Raw genomic sequence first — 14,103 nt, 5'->3', positions numbered from 1 at the left:
TTATATATATATATTTCTCCTGACATGTGTTGGCGCACTTCTTTTGACAGTTGGTGGTTACCTTAGCAACCAGTAACTGACAGCTCGTCCCCTTCTTCTGTTGCCGTTAGTAGCTGTGGTATGATCAGGATCAGCTCTCTGTTCTCTTTACAAGAATTATATTTGAACCCATGTTTTAGACAAATTTAATTAAATACAGTGTTTCATGTATAATTTTGCCATGTTTCGTACATGCTTTTAACATTAGCTAAAATGTTGTCCGTTTATTTTACAACAGTAAACTGCTGTCAGCTGTTCATTGGGAGCTATTGCTCCGTTTTTAGGGTTATTTATTATATTTTGTTTAATGTTTAAGGGCAGGAGGTGCTGGACTGATGTTAACTACCAACTTGATTTTCTCTCATTGTTATTTATGTTAAAGATGAGATTAGTCATTAATGATGTAAATTTATGCGATCACAGTCAGCTCGCCCCTTTCTCTGCTGAAGCTCTTCTCAGTCAGTGAGTATATTATATTTACATTTACAATATGTATTTGTAAACAATAGAGTAGAAATTTGAGTGAAAGCTGACTTTGAAGAATAAATGAACAGCTTTTAGTCCTAATTATTATCAATGAATTTTCCTGTAAAGCCATATTGCTCCAGTCAGTGGAAAGGTTCACCTGAAAATGTTGAAAAAAAAAGAACCTTTCCTCCTTTATGTGTAATTTAAAGTTTTGTGCTTAAAATTGAAAATGCCACACACTATTTCCTCCATTTGCTCACTTAGTTCATGTTTTGAATGCATTACAGTAGGTGATGTGAAATAAATGAGTTTTGGTGTTTTCTTTTTTTTCTCCCTGCCTTTTGCCCAGGAAGCTCTTCCTCCTCATGGCTGGTGGCCATCGAGTGTCATAGGAAATCCATCGCCGTGCGTCACCTCTGCTGCCCGTATCCTGGGGGACATGCTGCTCCCCTCTGCCTCCTTCTGCCAATTCAACCCCGCCTGCGCTTCAGCATGGATCTGGCAGACTTGGAAGACATGAGCAGTGGCTGTGAAGGCAAAAACTGCAGCTTAGCATCAAGGCTCCAGGAGGACTGCAGAACCCAGGACTGCTACTGGGGGGAACCCATGTTTGGACTGATTGAGTTAGGTAGGTAGAAAACAAACAAACAAACAAAGTTTTATGTATTCTAGAAATCTGAACTAAAGTTGAGGACTATCTACCTTAGATGATAGAGCCAAATCAAGATGGCCGCTGACAGTCTCTCTGACTTTAGGTCAAAATTGGAAGCAATACAAACTGCAATGAAAAATATTTTGATTATTTTCACTTCTGAGCACAATTGTTACACTTTGAAAAGATTGAATTTGTCCCTCAACAAAAGTTGGCTAGATTTTCAGGTTTGTTGTCATTGTTGTTACATTTCACTGTCTACTTTGGACAGAGAGGAACTGATTGCTATTTTCAAAGAATATGTCAATTTTTGCTGTATGATTTTTAGGCAATTCAGACAATCCACTGTCATTTCAGTCATTAATCAGTCATCTGGTTGTAGACACAAGAAAGATGAATGAGTAACAAGAGGAGATTTGGACAAACCTTCGAGGGAAATCAGTTAGTTTTTGTTTTCAGTTTTCAGAGAGTGAAGATTTCACAAATTGTAAAACTGTATTTTAAGGAACGTGGAATCAGTATTGAGTGTAACTAATGTTAATGTTGCTGTTTCCATGCACGCAACAAACTTTGGTTGTTCTAGTTTTTAATTTCTCTTTGGTTTTTGGTTTTTTAATAACATTTTCACAAATATAAAACTGTGTTTTCAATCTCCCCTGCTCACTCTAGGACAATCCAGTTCACGTTGAGTCCAAGTATTTTAGATTCTAAACTGGAGAAAATGAAGTGCTGACTCACTAATAAAATAGCAAAGTAGTCGTTTAGTTTAGAGCCAACTGTTTGGAGCAGATGGCAGCGTTAGCGGTTAATGGTTTGCTAGCAGCAGTATTCTCCCAGTGGTAACAAATCATCTGTATTCTATCTGTTACTCTCACATCTTCATGTAATATTTTCTATTCTCCCAAAAATCCTCCCACATGAAATATTTCAAAGTGACAGAGGGTTCCTTTGTGCTTCCAGGGACAAATTTAGATGAGTAGACCCACCAACGACGTCAAACGGAAAGAACCCAGCGACTAGGCAACTTTCTTTCTTTTGTCTTTTAGATTACAAACTGCAGAATATCAAACAGAATCCAGACTCTAGGAAAACATTGGTTAGCCAGTCACAATATTGTCAGATGTTTTCCATTGCTGTTTATTTTTTTCTTTTTCAAATCATCATTTTTGTTTAAATCCTGGACGGTCCGTTAGGCTAAAGCTAATGGCCAGTCTGAGAAGGACTAAGACTAAAGTGGACTTTAAAGATCTTAAAATTATTCCAATCTAAAAAAAATGCAATAGAATTTTAGATTAAAATCTTTTTTTATGAACCTAAAGACATGGGCTTCAACATTTTGATTAACCCACATATTCCTGACATTTTCCTTTTTTCTTCTTTCTTTTGTCCCAGTCATTTATCATCCCATCCGTTGGAGATCAACATTAGGTGCAAGCATTAAATGTTTTTGGAGCAAATATATTATCACTATCCAAAGTGTGACAATCATTTAAAGAAATATATGCAAACTTTGAAAATCGTTGTAGTTTTGTAGATCTTAAGGAGATATTGTAGCTTTATTTATTATTTATTATTGGATTTAAAATTTGACCCATTTTAATGATACAACATCACTTATAGCTTGTTTGCTCATCATTTGTTGGTTTATTGTTTGTTTTTTTCCAAAAGTCTCGGCCAAAAAACCCAATCTGAACATTCAGAACTACAAAAAGGCTAGTTCTTCTAAAACACGTCAATCTATGCTCTTGTTCCAGTTTGCGTGACGATGGTTTATATTCCACTGATGTTATTCGGCCTTCTTGGGAACACCTTGACCATACTGGTGGTGTGGCTTCGTCCGCACATGAGGAGCTCGACGTACCTGTACCTGAGCAGCATGGCCGTCAGCGACCTGCTGATTCTCCTTCTGCTCCCTCTGGATCTGTACAAGGTACACTCAGGGTGAACCCGGTCCTGTCTACATGCAGCCACAATGTTTTTTTTCTTTTCTTAAGGAGCATCCTTCCTGTTTGAGAGAAAGGAACAGACCATGTTGCTCATGTTGCAAATCTCAGTCTGCCCAGTGATGATTGCTTAAACAAGTTACTGCTGCTGTCCCCTCAGGGAGAATCCTTCAGAATTAAGTTTTCTTTCTTTCCAGTGTTGTGCTACACTCACGGTGGTCTTAAGACACTCTTTTATTTCTTCTGTACCAATGAAATAATCACAAAACCTTGCAAAAATGTTCACAGTCTATTTTGATTTAATGAATACATTGCCTCATAGACAAACTAAAGTAATGCAAACTTTTAAACTAGAAAATTTTTTTCCGTATTTACAGCAGAAGTGAAGGCCAGTCTATTGGCATTAACCTGAGCCAGCGTTGTACATCTACAGACTAATGTTTGTGCATAGGTCCCCTGATAGATTGAATAGAGAGCCTCCCTGAACATCAATTTTCAGTACTTGCTGTCCAGACCAAATGTTGAACGAGGGGCTGTTTTTTTTTTTACCAAGTTAGCTCTGAAGGTAACTAATAGAACCTTTTCAGGGTATGACCTCCCTGATGTCCGCTTCCACTGAGCCAGGTTCTGCTGGGAGTATCTTCCTCCAGAAGGGAAGCCTTCCCTTCCGCTGTCCCTACTGTACGTTCTGACTGTAAAGTCAACGACGAGCATCTTGAGACGACATTGTTGTGAATTTAGGCTGTATAAGAAAACTGAATTTAATTATATCAGCCCAAACTAGGTGGAAGACAATTGTATGCCATCTTTTTTTCTTATCATCTTCTTCTTTCCCTTCCACTTCCACATATTCATCAATGTGTCGGCTAATCGGACGTGTTCTGTCTCCTCCAGCTCTGGAGACCCAGACCGTGGCCCCTGGGAGACCTTGCCTGCAAGCTGACTATGTTCCTCTCAGAGTGCTGCACCTTCTGCACCATCCTCCACATCACCTTCCTGTCCCTGGAGCGGTACGTGGCGGTGTGCTGGCCAATCACAGCCAAGACCGTCGTGACGCGCCGCAGAACCAGGGTCATCATCGGCTGCCTGTGGCTGGGTGCGGCTGTCAGCGCATCGCCCGTCTTGATTATGGTCGGAGTGGAGGACGTCGGGGGAGAGGAGTTTGGGCTCAACCAGTGGAGGGAGGATGGGGGCCGGCTGGGCGGAGAGGGAGAACAGGGAGGGATAATGATGAACATAGCGGAGAGAGGAGGCGCAGTCATGGCTTTGCTGGATCCACGGTTGGAGGAAATAAAGTTGGGAGAGAAGGAGAAAGAAGAATGGGCTGAAGACCTCACAGGCTTTATATGGCTTGACGACAAAAACAGCAGATCAAGAGAGGGAACTGAATGGAAACCAGGGGACATTAAAGATAAAACAGAAGAAGCTGATGAGCCAAATGAGGAGAAAAGGAAGATGGAATTTGAGAAAAATCAGCAAAACAAAAAGAAAGAAGATGAGGGGGGAGGTAGAGAGGAGAGAGCCGATTCAAGCCGTGGCGGAGAGATCGACAGGAGAGAGTGCCGCTGTACGCACTACGCCATCTCCTCAGGTCTCTTGTCCGCCATGATGATTCTCTCCAACTTGTACTTCCTGGTGCCCCTTTGCATCCTGGGTCTGGTGTACACCCTCATTGGACGAACACTGTGGCTCCGCCCAAAGAGCAGCAGAAGAGACCAGAGTCACCGAAGCACAGTGAAGATGTTAGGTGAGTGCCTTGCCATGAACCTTCAAACTGTGTAAAGCTCAAGACTCCATTATGAGCGAGAGAAATGTATGAATTTGTGATATAAATATCTTATGCACGATATGCACTGACTGAGCAAGACAAGTGAGAAGCAAAGTCAACTGTCTTAAGTTGGGGAAACATTGTCTTTGGTCATAGATAAAGCATCACAATGAAAACTTCTGTCCTGAGGCTGAATTGGCAGTCTATAGTCATTCATACTTCTTTGAATGCTCCTCGTCACCCTGGTCAGTGAAGGGGTTCCTGGTCAACTCCCCAGTGTCCAGTCAAGCCGTTCTGACTGGTTGCTCAATCTAGCAACACTAAAGTTACCATCCTACATTGGAGTTTCATAACTCCAATGAAACTCCAACTCTGCTGTCAAACTGCAGGGATGTTTACCCCGTCGAACACACTATGAAACCTCAAAGTAGATGCTAATTTTGGTGTTGCTACCAGCTAACAGTTAGCAAGTTGCAGTACACTTACAGTGATTTCTTTTTATTCTGTTTGTCTGCCATTGTCCTTTCTTTTTAACCGATTTCTCCAAACCCTGCCACACTCTGTAATGTACTCCATATAGTAGTGGAGACTTTTTTAATCATTTCTAAGCGAGTGTTTCTGGCAAGCCTGATTGTAAATCTCTGTTTCTTAACTCAATGGCCAGAAATGGGCAACAACTCAACGATGAGTTTCTATTCTTTCATTTTATGTGTTGAAGTACAGATGATCAAATCCCGTCCTGTCACATTCAAAGCTGACAATAGCTCTCTGGTTTTGGTTTCACACAACCATGGGAAGGAAATGTTAATTCAAGGTCAATCTATAAGAGCTAGCAACTTGTTAGCTTGTCACAATGCTAACAAGTTGTTTATAACTTGTCTGTCTGTGCTACTTTGATGTACATATTTTACTTGTTGACGCCAACAAGTAAAATATGTACAAAGGACAACTTTTTTTTTTAAAGAAGCAGCTTCTTGAAATTCTGTAAAAAGTTTAGCATGTGTGTGCAGGTTTTACTTTACTCTCTTAAATTCTCTCTCCTCTCCATCTTTACCTCCACCAGGAGTGATCGTCTTGGCATTTGTGCTCTGCTGGCTTCCCTTCCATGTCGGCCGGACTATTTTATCCCTTTCCCTCGGCTCCAGCGTCGAGAGACAAGACGCCTCCATGAACGCCACGTCCCACGCTGACGCGAACACCGGCGCTCTCGAGAAAATTAGGACAAAGCGACAGTCTCACAACAGTACAACGTATGAAGTGCCAAACAGGACAGCGGCTCCTGGAGGCCCACAAAAGGTCAAACAAAGTCCCGGCCCTCCCACCACCACGAGCGCGTACACCGCGACGCCCCCCGACCTTTATGTTGACGTCGCACTCGACGCTCTCTTAAACAGCACACACTCTCACCCTGACACTCACATGTACTTTCTGTACTATCTGTCTCAGTATTTTAATCTGGCGTCTTCTGTCCTCTTCTACCTCAGCGCCGCTGTCAATCCGTTACTTTATAACCTGATGTCTGCCAGGTACAGACTGGCTGTCCACAGCCTCATACACAAACACCCTCACACACACACACACCGCCTGCGCACGCTCACGGCTCGGCACTCCACCACCACCACCACCTTGTAAGCTACCAGCAGAGCTGCGACGTTCTCTCCAGATCACCCCACAGATTTAGGGCTTAGCGCCGGAATGGCATGGACGAAGGTTACTGTTATATCTTGAAAACCATTTTTGTGTTGATTCGGCAGAATTTTTTTAAGTATTCTTAAAAAAAAAAATAAAAAAAAGGCCAGAAGACAAGTTTTCAGTCTTCTGGCAGAGGGGATTAATACAGCAATTCCCAACAAATCCACAGGAAATTAAGCAAAAGTGCACATGAAATTAGGAATAAATATGTATGTTTTTTTTCAATATAAATCTCAGGACATCAAACTTGAAGTTACAAATTGGTCAACTCAAGCTGACATGGTAAGAGTGGAAAAGAAGACACAGCAGTTCTTTGAAGAATGTTGAGTAACATGAGCTGCAAAATGACTTCCCTTAAGGATCAATAAAGTATTTCTGAATTGAATTCAATTTCATTGAATGAACCACGTTAAAGAATATGCTAATCAAAAGTGCAAACAAATTTGAGAATATAAAACATGTCACATGATGAATACAAACGAGAAAAATAGAACAAAACAAAATGGGGTTAAAAACACAAACAATCCTCATAACACTGATTCATTCAAATGATCTTTTTTAACTTTATCTCTACTGTTTTTTAAGAGATATATTTTAGCACAAGAAGAAAACTTTTAATGCAATTTATTGTCTGATGACAATGACCAGGAACTAAATGGTTATGTCTCTTATTTATACAGTGCATATAAATATCTGTGATCTCTAATCATTTTAATTTCCATACGCTTGTTTGTTGTTTGATGCTTCGTGTTACATAATTTTTCAATAAGTTCAGATTATAACCTGGTAGTTTTGTAGGACTGAGTGACTGTGGTTCTCATTGGTTCCTGTCCTGCAGGATCTGGAAAAGATTAAGCCAAGGTTAAGAGTATAAGTATTTAAATCTCTTTAAAAATGCCAAGGTTGCTTCAATATGCATATTTAAGTAGACTGTGCGTAAATGCAAAAAAAAAAAAAAAAAGTCTGATCGCACAAGCACACTCGCACATACTCAGCTCACACAGCCAAACGAGGCAGGGCTATTTCATTGATTCATGTAGTTTCATTCAGGTCGATGTGTTTTATGTGACATAAATCACATTATGGACACTGATGTGGCAGATACGGCTACAGATGGCTTTATTTGATGGCAGAGTTTCATGTCTTGTGTAAAGGACATTTCCTCCGATGCCGGCCCGACTGTCAGCAGGTAACGATTGACGATGGATTCCCTGAAGTTCAGCGGATGCAGTGGCCTCGGGCCGAGGGACAATTGATTAGATTGGATCTGTAATCCAGCCTATTCTTGCTTGGTGTTCAAGATTTTTTTCTTTTCTTTTCTAAGTACCGTGTTCTTAGAAATATGGTCTTGAGACTTTGATTTGAAATGGACATGAAACTCTCCTTCATGACGAGACATGGACAGTGATGAATGTTTCTCATTGCTTTCTCTGCTCCCGGTGAATTTACGGTTAATGTACAACTGGTACACCGCACACTTTGGCTCTAAATCAAAGGTGGATGCTGAATGTTTTATGCTCTGATCATTTGACATGTTAAAAGATTTAATATAAACTGTAAAAATGTTTACAGTTTTTTTGTATGCATGTTCACATTTACCTATTAAAGACTGCTTCCAGTGGTAATGGTGAATTTTCTTACTTTGCTCACATACAAATGACTGTATTATTATTATTATTATTGTTATTATTATTATGGACAGACACAGTACAAACTACATAATCAGAAAGTGCACTACAATAGTTATTTGTATTTATTTAGGTGCTATCAATCAGTTCAAAATGTAATCAGATCAATCATACTCCAACGATATGATTAATCACGATTAGTCAATATGCTTATAATTTCATAAGCTTGACATGAAAATGCACATTTTCAAAAAATGTTTAAGAAAATGTTTTATTATCTCAAACCAAACAAATTAGTTTTTTTTAGGTTTTCATATTCAGGAACGTTTAAAAGAAGACCTTGTGTTTCAAACGAAATTTACAAAAACCGGGATGTGCTTCGATAAATCGCCGTTCCAAAAGGTTGGCTCCCTTTATCCAGATTTCCTTCCTTTTTTGTTTTTCTTTAGAATGGTGTTGGGGTTTTTTGCCTTTATTCTACAATAATCTGACTGACAAAGAGTGAGCAGAGAGAAGCTGGGAAAGACATGTGGCGAAAGAACCAAAGACGGGATTCGTACTCGGGACTGCCGCATCGCGGTCTACAGACTGCCGCATCGCGGTCTACAGACCGTGGGACGCCCGCACTAACCGCAGTGTTTTGTTTAAGAGAAACTGCCGTTGAGCTCATCAAGTCTGACTTTCCTCGTTCATATTTTCACTCGCGTGTCGCGTTTGCGTCTCTACATTGTGCCACTGTACAAAACCGCGTAGCGCACTGCTTTGAACTATGTAGCCCTCCGCGGAGGAGAGGCTTTTAGCTCAAAATAGGCAATGTGATTAATATTAACGCCTTAAACTTTTTAGATTAATCACAAGCTAACATGTTAACAATGACTATCCTAATTTATTTACCTTTCAATGAGAAGATTTACTATTTTCTAGGGCCCGATGGGGTCCAGGTTTACACACTTTTTCTCGGATGTGCTGTAGAGTAATTGCAACTGATGCGTCTTGTTGTCAGCTTCTAGATCCATAACCCAAAGAGCGTTGGTGTCATCTGATGCTTGTTTGTCCAGGGTGGTTTTTCCGGTACTGTTTTGCCTCAGCTTTATGGATCCATCATAACATTGTTACCACCGATAGCTGAACACTGGATGGTTCAGCTATCCAAATTCTCCTCATGTCTGTCAATCCTCAAAGCCCAACATAGAATCTGGTGTATTAGTTAGGAAATTATCAGTACCCTTCATACTATTTATAAGCTGTCAAAATCCTATTGAAGAGACTGCTATTTAAAGGCAATTTAGGTGTTTACTTTGTAGTTATCTTTTAGGATAATTCAACAAGGGGCTTATTTTTCAGATTTTCTGAGGGTCTTTGGCTTCACATTTTACCACATCTATCTTCTCCCATCTGAAAGGAACCTTATACAGCCTTGCTGACAAAGATGAAGAGATGCTGCTCTCTGCTGGCCTTTAGAAGTAAGACAGTGTACCACAAATCCAACTCTCCCATGTAGTCATGTATCCAAAAAGGCAGACCATGTTTGAAAGGAAGGTTACGGTTTGTAGACTGTAGACATCAAGAAACAGTGCAGTATAAAAACATTAGGGTTAAAAAACTCAACATGTCCAAATGAACTCAGAGGCAGCCTTGTTATGGATGCTTCTCAGATATTATTAGCAAGTTCATTGGTTAACATTTTCATCTTTTCCATTACTACGTGTTCTGCATAACTCAATGAAGTGAGAGCGCTTCGTCCAAGGCAACTGGTCTAAGAGACTGTGGTCCAGCTAAAGGACAAGCTGTCTACCAGCAGATGGGGGTGTGCGACAAAAATGTGAAAGAGCCACAAACAGATGCGTCTGATCTGTGGTCATTTTAGAATCTAGAATCTATCCAACTGAGAATCTGTGTCAAAACATGAGTTGAGTTTTTTTGTGAAGAAATGGGAAGAAAAAAATGTCAGTCTCCGAATGTGCAAAACAGAGAAAAACGGAAGAAGACTTGAAACTCTAGTGGCAATTACAGTGAAACTGTAATTCTGGGGTGATTGGATTTCATTTGTGTCTGTATTTTGATCGCTGCCTTGTTTTCTGTACTTTAGCTTAGATCTGGTCTTTTAGCTTCTTCGTCTGTAGCATATATAAGTCTTTTGATGTTTTGGATCAGATTGTTTCCTGTCACGTCAAGCCCTTACGCTTTGGTTCACTTATTTCCTTATGGAAGTAAATATGTGCCATCAGAATTTGAATAAAAAATGCCTCTGAAATTTGAATATTGTATATTAGTGCTAACTTTTTCAGTGTTAAAATAAATTCAGAATATATTTTTAACATGAAAAAAAATTTCAGTGTCATTATTTGTACATGGTTGCAATTTTCAAGTATTAAAAAAATTCACATTCCTATTTCAAAGTGATCAAATTTTCAATATACATATTTTTCACAGTTTAAATTTTCAGTGTTAAAAAAATTGAGCATATAAAAAAATTCAACTTTTCAAAATTCAAATGCAATATTTTCAGTGTCCTCCAATTCAACTTGCTCAAATTCGCTGTCTCAAATTCAGCGTCTAAAAATTCGCTGTAAAAGTGGCGACGTTACTTCAGGTCACAGACATTAGCAATGGATGTCAGATTCCAGGACCCAGCTAATCACGTGACACAACCGTCATATTGAAGAAATACCAGCGTCACCCAGGCTGGCGACCATGGAGGCGTAATGCTTTCATATTTCTGTAGTATGTTTTATTTTGCGCATGAAGTTTGATACATTATCTTAAAGCTTGATTTAAAACACGGTTTTGGGCCGTTGTTAATCTTACACCATGTAGTGCTAGCATATTACCTCTAGCTACCTACTAGCCCCCCCAGCCCCTCCCTGCTGCCCCTCACCCAATTTACCCCGTTTTATTTTAAAAAGAAATACCACTTGCACCAAGTCTAGAATCTTGAAAGAGAACTGATGGGTGGCGACTTTCTGGGTTGTTTGATGTTGTCTTAGGTGAGACTGAGACAGGCAGTTTTAGTAAAGTGTAATTTTTCAGGAGATGCTACCGCTAATGTACTAAGCTAATATGGCTGCTGCCTTGTGTGCTTCAAGGAGGGGCTGTGAACACTACCGACATTAATTATAACCACAACCCCATTCTGTTCAGCTACTGTATTGTTCAGGTGACTTCATTTATGAATGAATTAAGAAATTTATTGTCATTACAACATCATCCAAAATGCTGCTTCTCTTATCTGACAAGTGTTGATATACGATATTAATTTACATTCTTTTTACTTTGCGGTATAAAACCTCTTCCGTTACCTAGCAACACTATAAAAAACTCCCTTTGTTTTTTCAATTGATTTTAACTCATTTTCAAGAAAAATATATGCTTGTAAGTTCATATTTTAACTTATTTCAGATTAAATATCATAATTTAATTTATATTACTGTGATTTCTCAATACTGACCTACTGATTTCAACATTTTTTATTTTACTGACAATTCTTTTGACATGTTTTTTTTTCTCTCTCTTTTCAAGGAACTTGTGCTGGATCATATTTTTGATAGACTCTGTGATCGTTCGGAACATGTTCTTGACCGTATGCCCCTGGATCTGGATTTCCTGGACTTTATCTGCACTCAAGAACTAGTTTTTTTAAATGCCATGTCTTGTCATATAGATGTTCCTTCAAATATTTTGGATGCGTCGGCTCATTTGCACAGACTAATTAATTTAGAAAAACAAAGTGAAGAACAACAAACAACTGTTGTGCATATTGAGCAAGGACCAGCTGGGCGACAACGGATGGTCGTATCCTCAGACTACCTTTGCATTCTTTTAGAACTCCATCTCCCTGTCCCATGCATCGCCAAACTCTTGGGTATATCTAGACGGACTGTATATCGACGGATGGCAGAATCTGGTCTTTCAGTGAGGGCATTATACACCACCATGTCAGATGATGACTTAGACCAATGTGTGAGAGAGACATTAAATCCAGGCAGCCTCACTCTGGGTACCGAATGGTAAAGGCCCTTCTGCAAGCCAGAGGACTGAGGAGCTACAATCGAAAGCCAACTTCAGCTTCGATCCAGAATCAGTTAGGATCGCTGCCACAGCTAGAGGATCGGACTGACGTTTCCTTCTGTGCAGTCCTGTTCTGTTTAGGATCCTGCTCAGAGTGTGCATGTTATTATTGGTTTCAACCACAGTGCAAAGCAGCATCCGGATCTCTGTGTTTTAGGCTAAACATGAAGGGAAACTCGACCAAGTCCTGTTAGCCACTGTACTAGCCTGGCATAATACCGTCACTTCCTGGACATAAAATTATCATGTTTATACAAGATGCGTATCATGTTTTAACAAGATAACTATCACGTTTTAATAAGATACGTATGACGTTATAACGTGATAGCGCTCGATTTTTTCCCCCTGGATTAAATAGCAATAAGCTTCCGTACCAGTTTCAAAATTCACCATTTATGAAATGTAAAGCAAAATGCTGATCATGTTACCACAAAGGTGAATTTTAGTGTCTTTATGGTAGACATGTTTAAGAACTAAAATGTTCTAAATTTGTAATTTGATTGTTTTTTCTTTACTCAAAAGGAACCTAGTAGGTACATTTGTACATTGTTCTAGGACTTTACATTTCTTGCATTATAAGAATCAGAAAAAAGTTTTGTTTGTCTTATGTCATTTATTTTCTAATACTTCAAGCATATATGAACTCATCTAAGTACATTCAATAAAATTTTGCATAAAAAACAATTTCAGTTTCATATTTAAAACTGCCTGTATAAACAGTACAGACTCAGAGAAATGAAATACCTACTCTGAACATTGTGTCATTCTAGTTCCTCTAGTAAGCACTAATATACAACATTCACATTTCAGAGGCATTTTTTATTCAAATTCTGATGGCACATATTTATTTCCATAAATATGCATGAGAAGATAAAGGCCAGCCACAGTCCCAGGGCTCCCTCGTCGCCTCCAGGTGGTCCCAGGGCTCCCTCGTCGCCTCCAGGTGGTCCCAGGGCTCCCTCGACGCCTCCAGGTGGTCCCAGGGCTCCCTCGTCGCCTCCAGGTGGTCCCAGGGCTCCCTCGTCGCCTCCAGGTGGTCCCAGGGCTCCCTCGTCGCCTCCAGGTGGTCCCAGGGCTCCCTCGTCGCCTCCAGGTGGTCCCAGGGCTCCCTCGTCGCCTCCAGGTGGTCCCAGGGCTCCCTCGACGCCTCCAGGTGGTCCCACAGCTCCCTCGACGCCTCCAGGTGGTCCCACAGCTCCCTCGTCGCCTCCAGGTGGTCCCACAGCTCCCTCGTCGCCTCTAGGTGGTCCCACTGCTCCCTCGTCGCCTCCAGGTGGTCCTAGAGCTCCCTCGACGCCTCCAGGTGGTCCCAGGGCTCCCTCGTCGCCTCCAGGTGGTCCCAGGGCTCCCTCGACGCCTCCAGGTGGTCCCAGGGCTCCCTCGTCGCCTCCAGGTGGTCCCAGGGCTCCCTCGTCGCCTCCAGGTGGTCTGGCCCCTGTGCCGACATTGTCCGCCGGATCCAGGGATCTCCAGGGATTCGGCTCCTGCGCCAACGAAGTTGCCCCCTTAGTGGATGGATGGATAGTTTTGGCCCCACTTGGAGAACATTCAATCCCCATGAAGACAGAAGAGCCCAGGCTGGGTTCCTGAAGCTGCGGCAGCGGTTTGACGCCCCCTACACCTTCTGGGCTAATTTACCCACCGACCTGCAGCTGAACCAGAAACACCTTCCTGAGCAGATGGATTGCCACAGCAAGGGGCAGTCATGTGGCAATCCACAGCAAGATGACCCAGGCAAACATTTCAGAAAATAAAAGAAATGTTTCAATCACACCTTAACAGAATTCAGAGACCAATGAATTAAACAGTCGTGATTTTAGACTGTGGCAGGAAGCCGGAGTACCC

At 41.0% G+C, this 14,103-nt stretch overlaps 1 protein-coding gene across 2 annotated transcripts; it reads left to right on the top strand.

The window, feature by feature from the left end:
- The first annotated feature begins 93 nt into the window (after window positions 1-93).
- Window positions 94-6,947, top strand: LOC114147647 (growth hormone secretagogue receptor type 1-like). Of its 2 annotated transcripts, none has more exons than XM_028022157.1 (5): window positions 94-501; window positions 861-1,135; window positions 2,914-3,089; window positions 3,997-4,849; window positions 5,934-6,947. In XM_028022157.1, the coding sequence occupies exons 1-5, from the start codon at window positions 347-349 to the stop codon at window positions 6,500-6,502; spliced, it is 2,028 nt and encodes a 675-aa protein (XP_027877958.1). In that variant the 5' UTR covers window positions 94-346; the 3' UTR covers window positions 6,503-6,947. The 2 variants fall into 2 exon arrangements, with proteins under 2 accessions (XP_027877958.1, XP_027877960.1); XM_028022159.1 differs by having other exon boundaries at window positions 95-501; window positions 857-1,135.
- The last annotated feature ends 7,156 nt before the right edge of the window (window positions 6,948-14,103 follow it).

Source organism: Xiphophorus couchianus, chromosome 7 (genome assembly GCF_001444195.1).
Source record: "Xiphophorus couchianus chromosome 7, X_couchianus-1.0, whole genome shotgun sequence".
NCBI lineage: Eukaryota > Metazoa > Chordata > Actinopteri > Cyprinodontiformes > Poeciliidae > Xiphophorus > Xiphophorus couchianus.
This window is presented reverse-complemented; position numbering and strand designations above follow the sequence as displayed.

Coding starts and splice junctions, on each gene's coding strand:
- LOC114147647 (XM_028022157.1), top strand. CDS start 347: ATGTTTAAGGGCAGGAGGTGCTGGACTGATGTTAACTACCAACTTGAT. Junction 3,090..3,996: donor TCCCTCTGGATCTGTACAAG/GTACACTCAGGG, acceptor TGTCTCCTCCAG/CTCTGGAGACCCAGACCGTG. Junction 4,850..5,933: donor AAGCACAGTGAAGATGTTAG/GTGAGTGCCTTG, acceptor TACCTCCACCAG/GAGTGATCGTCTTGGCATTT.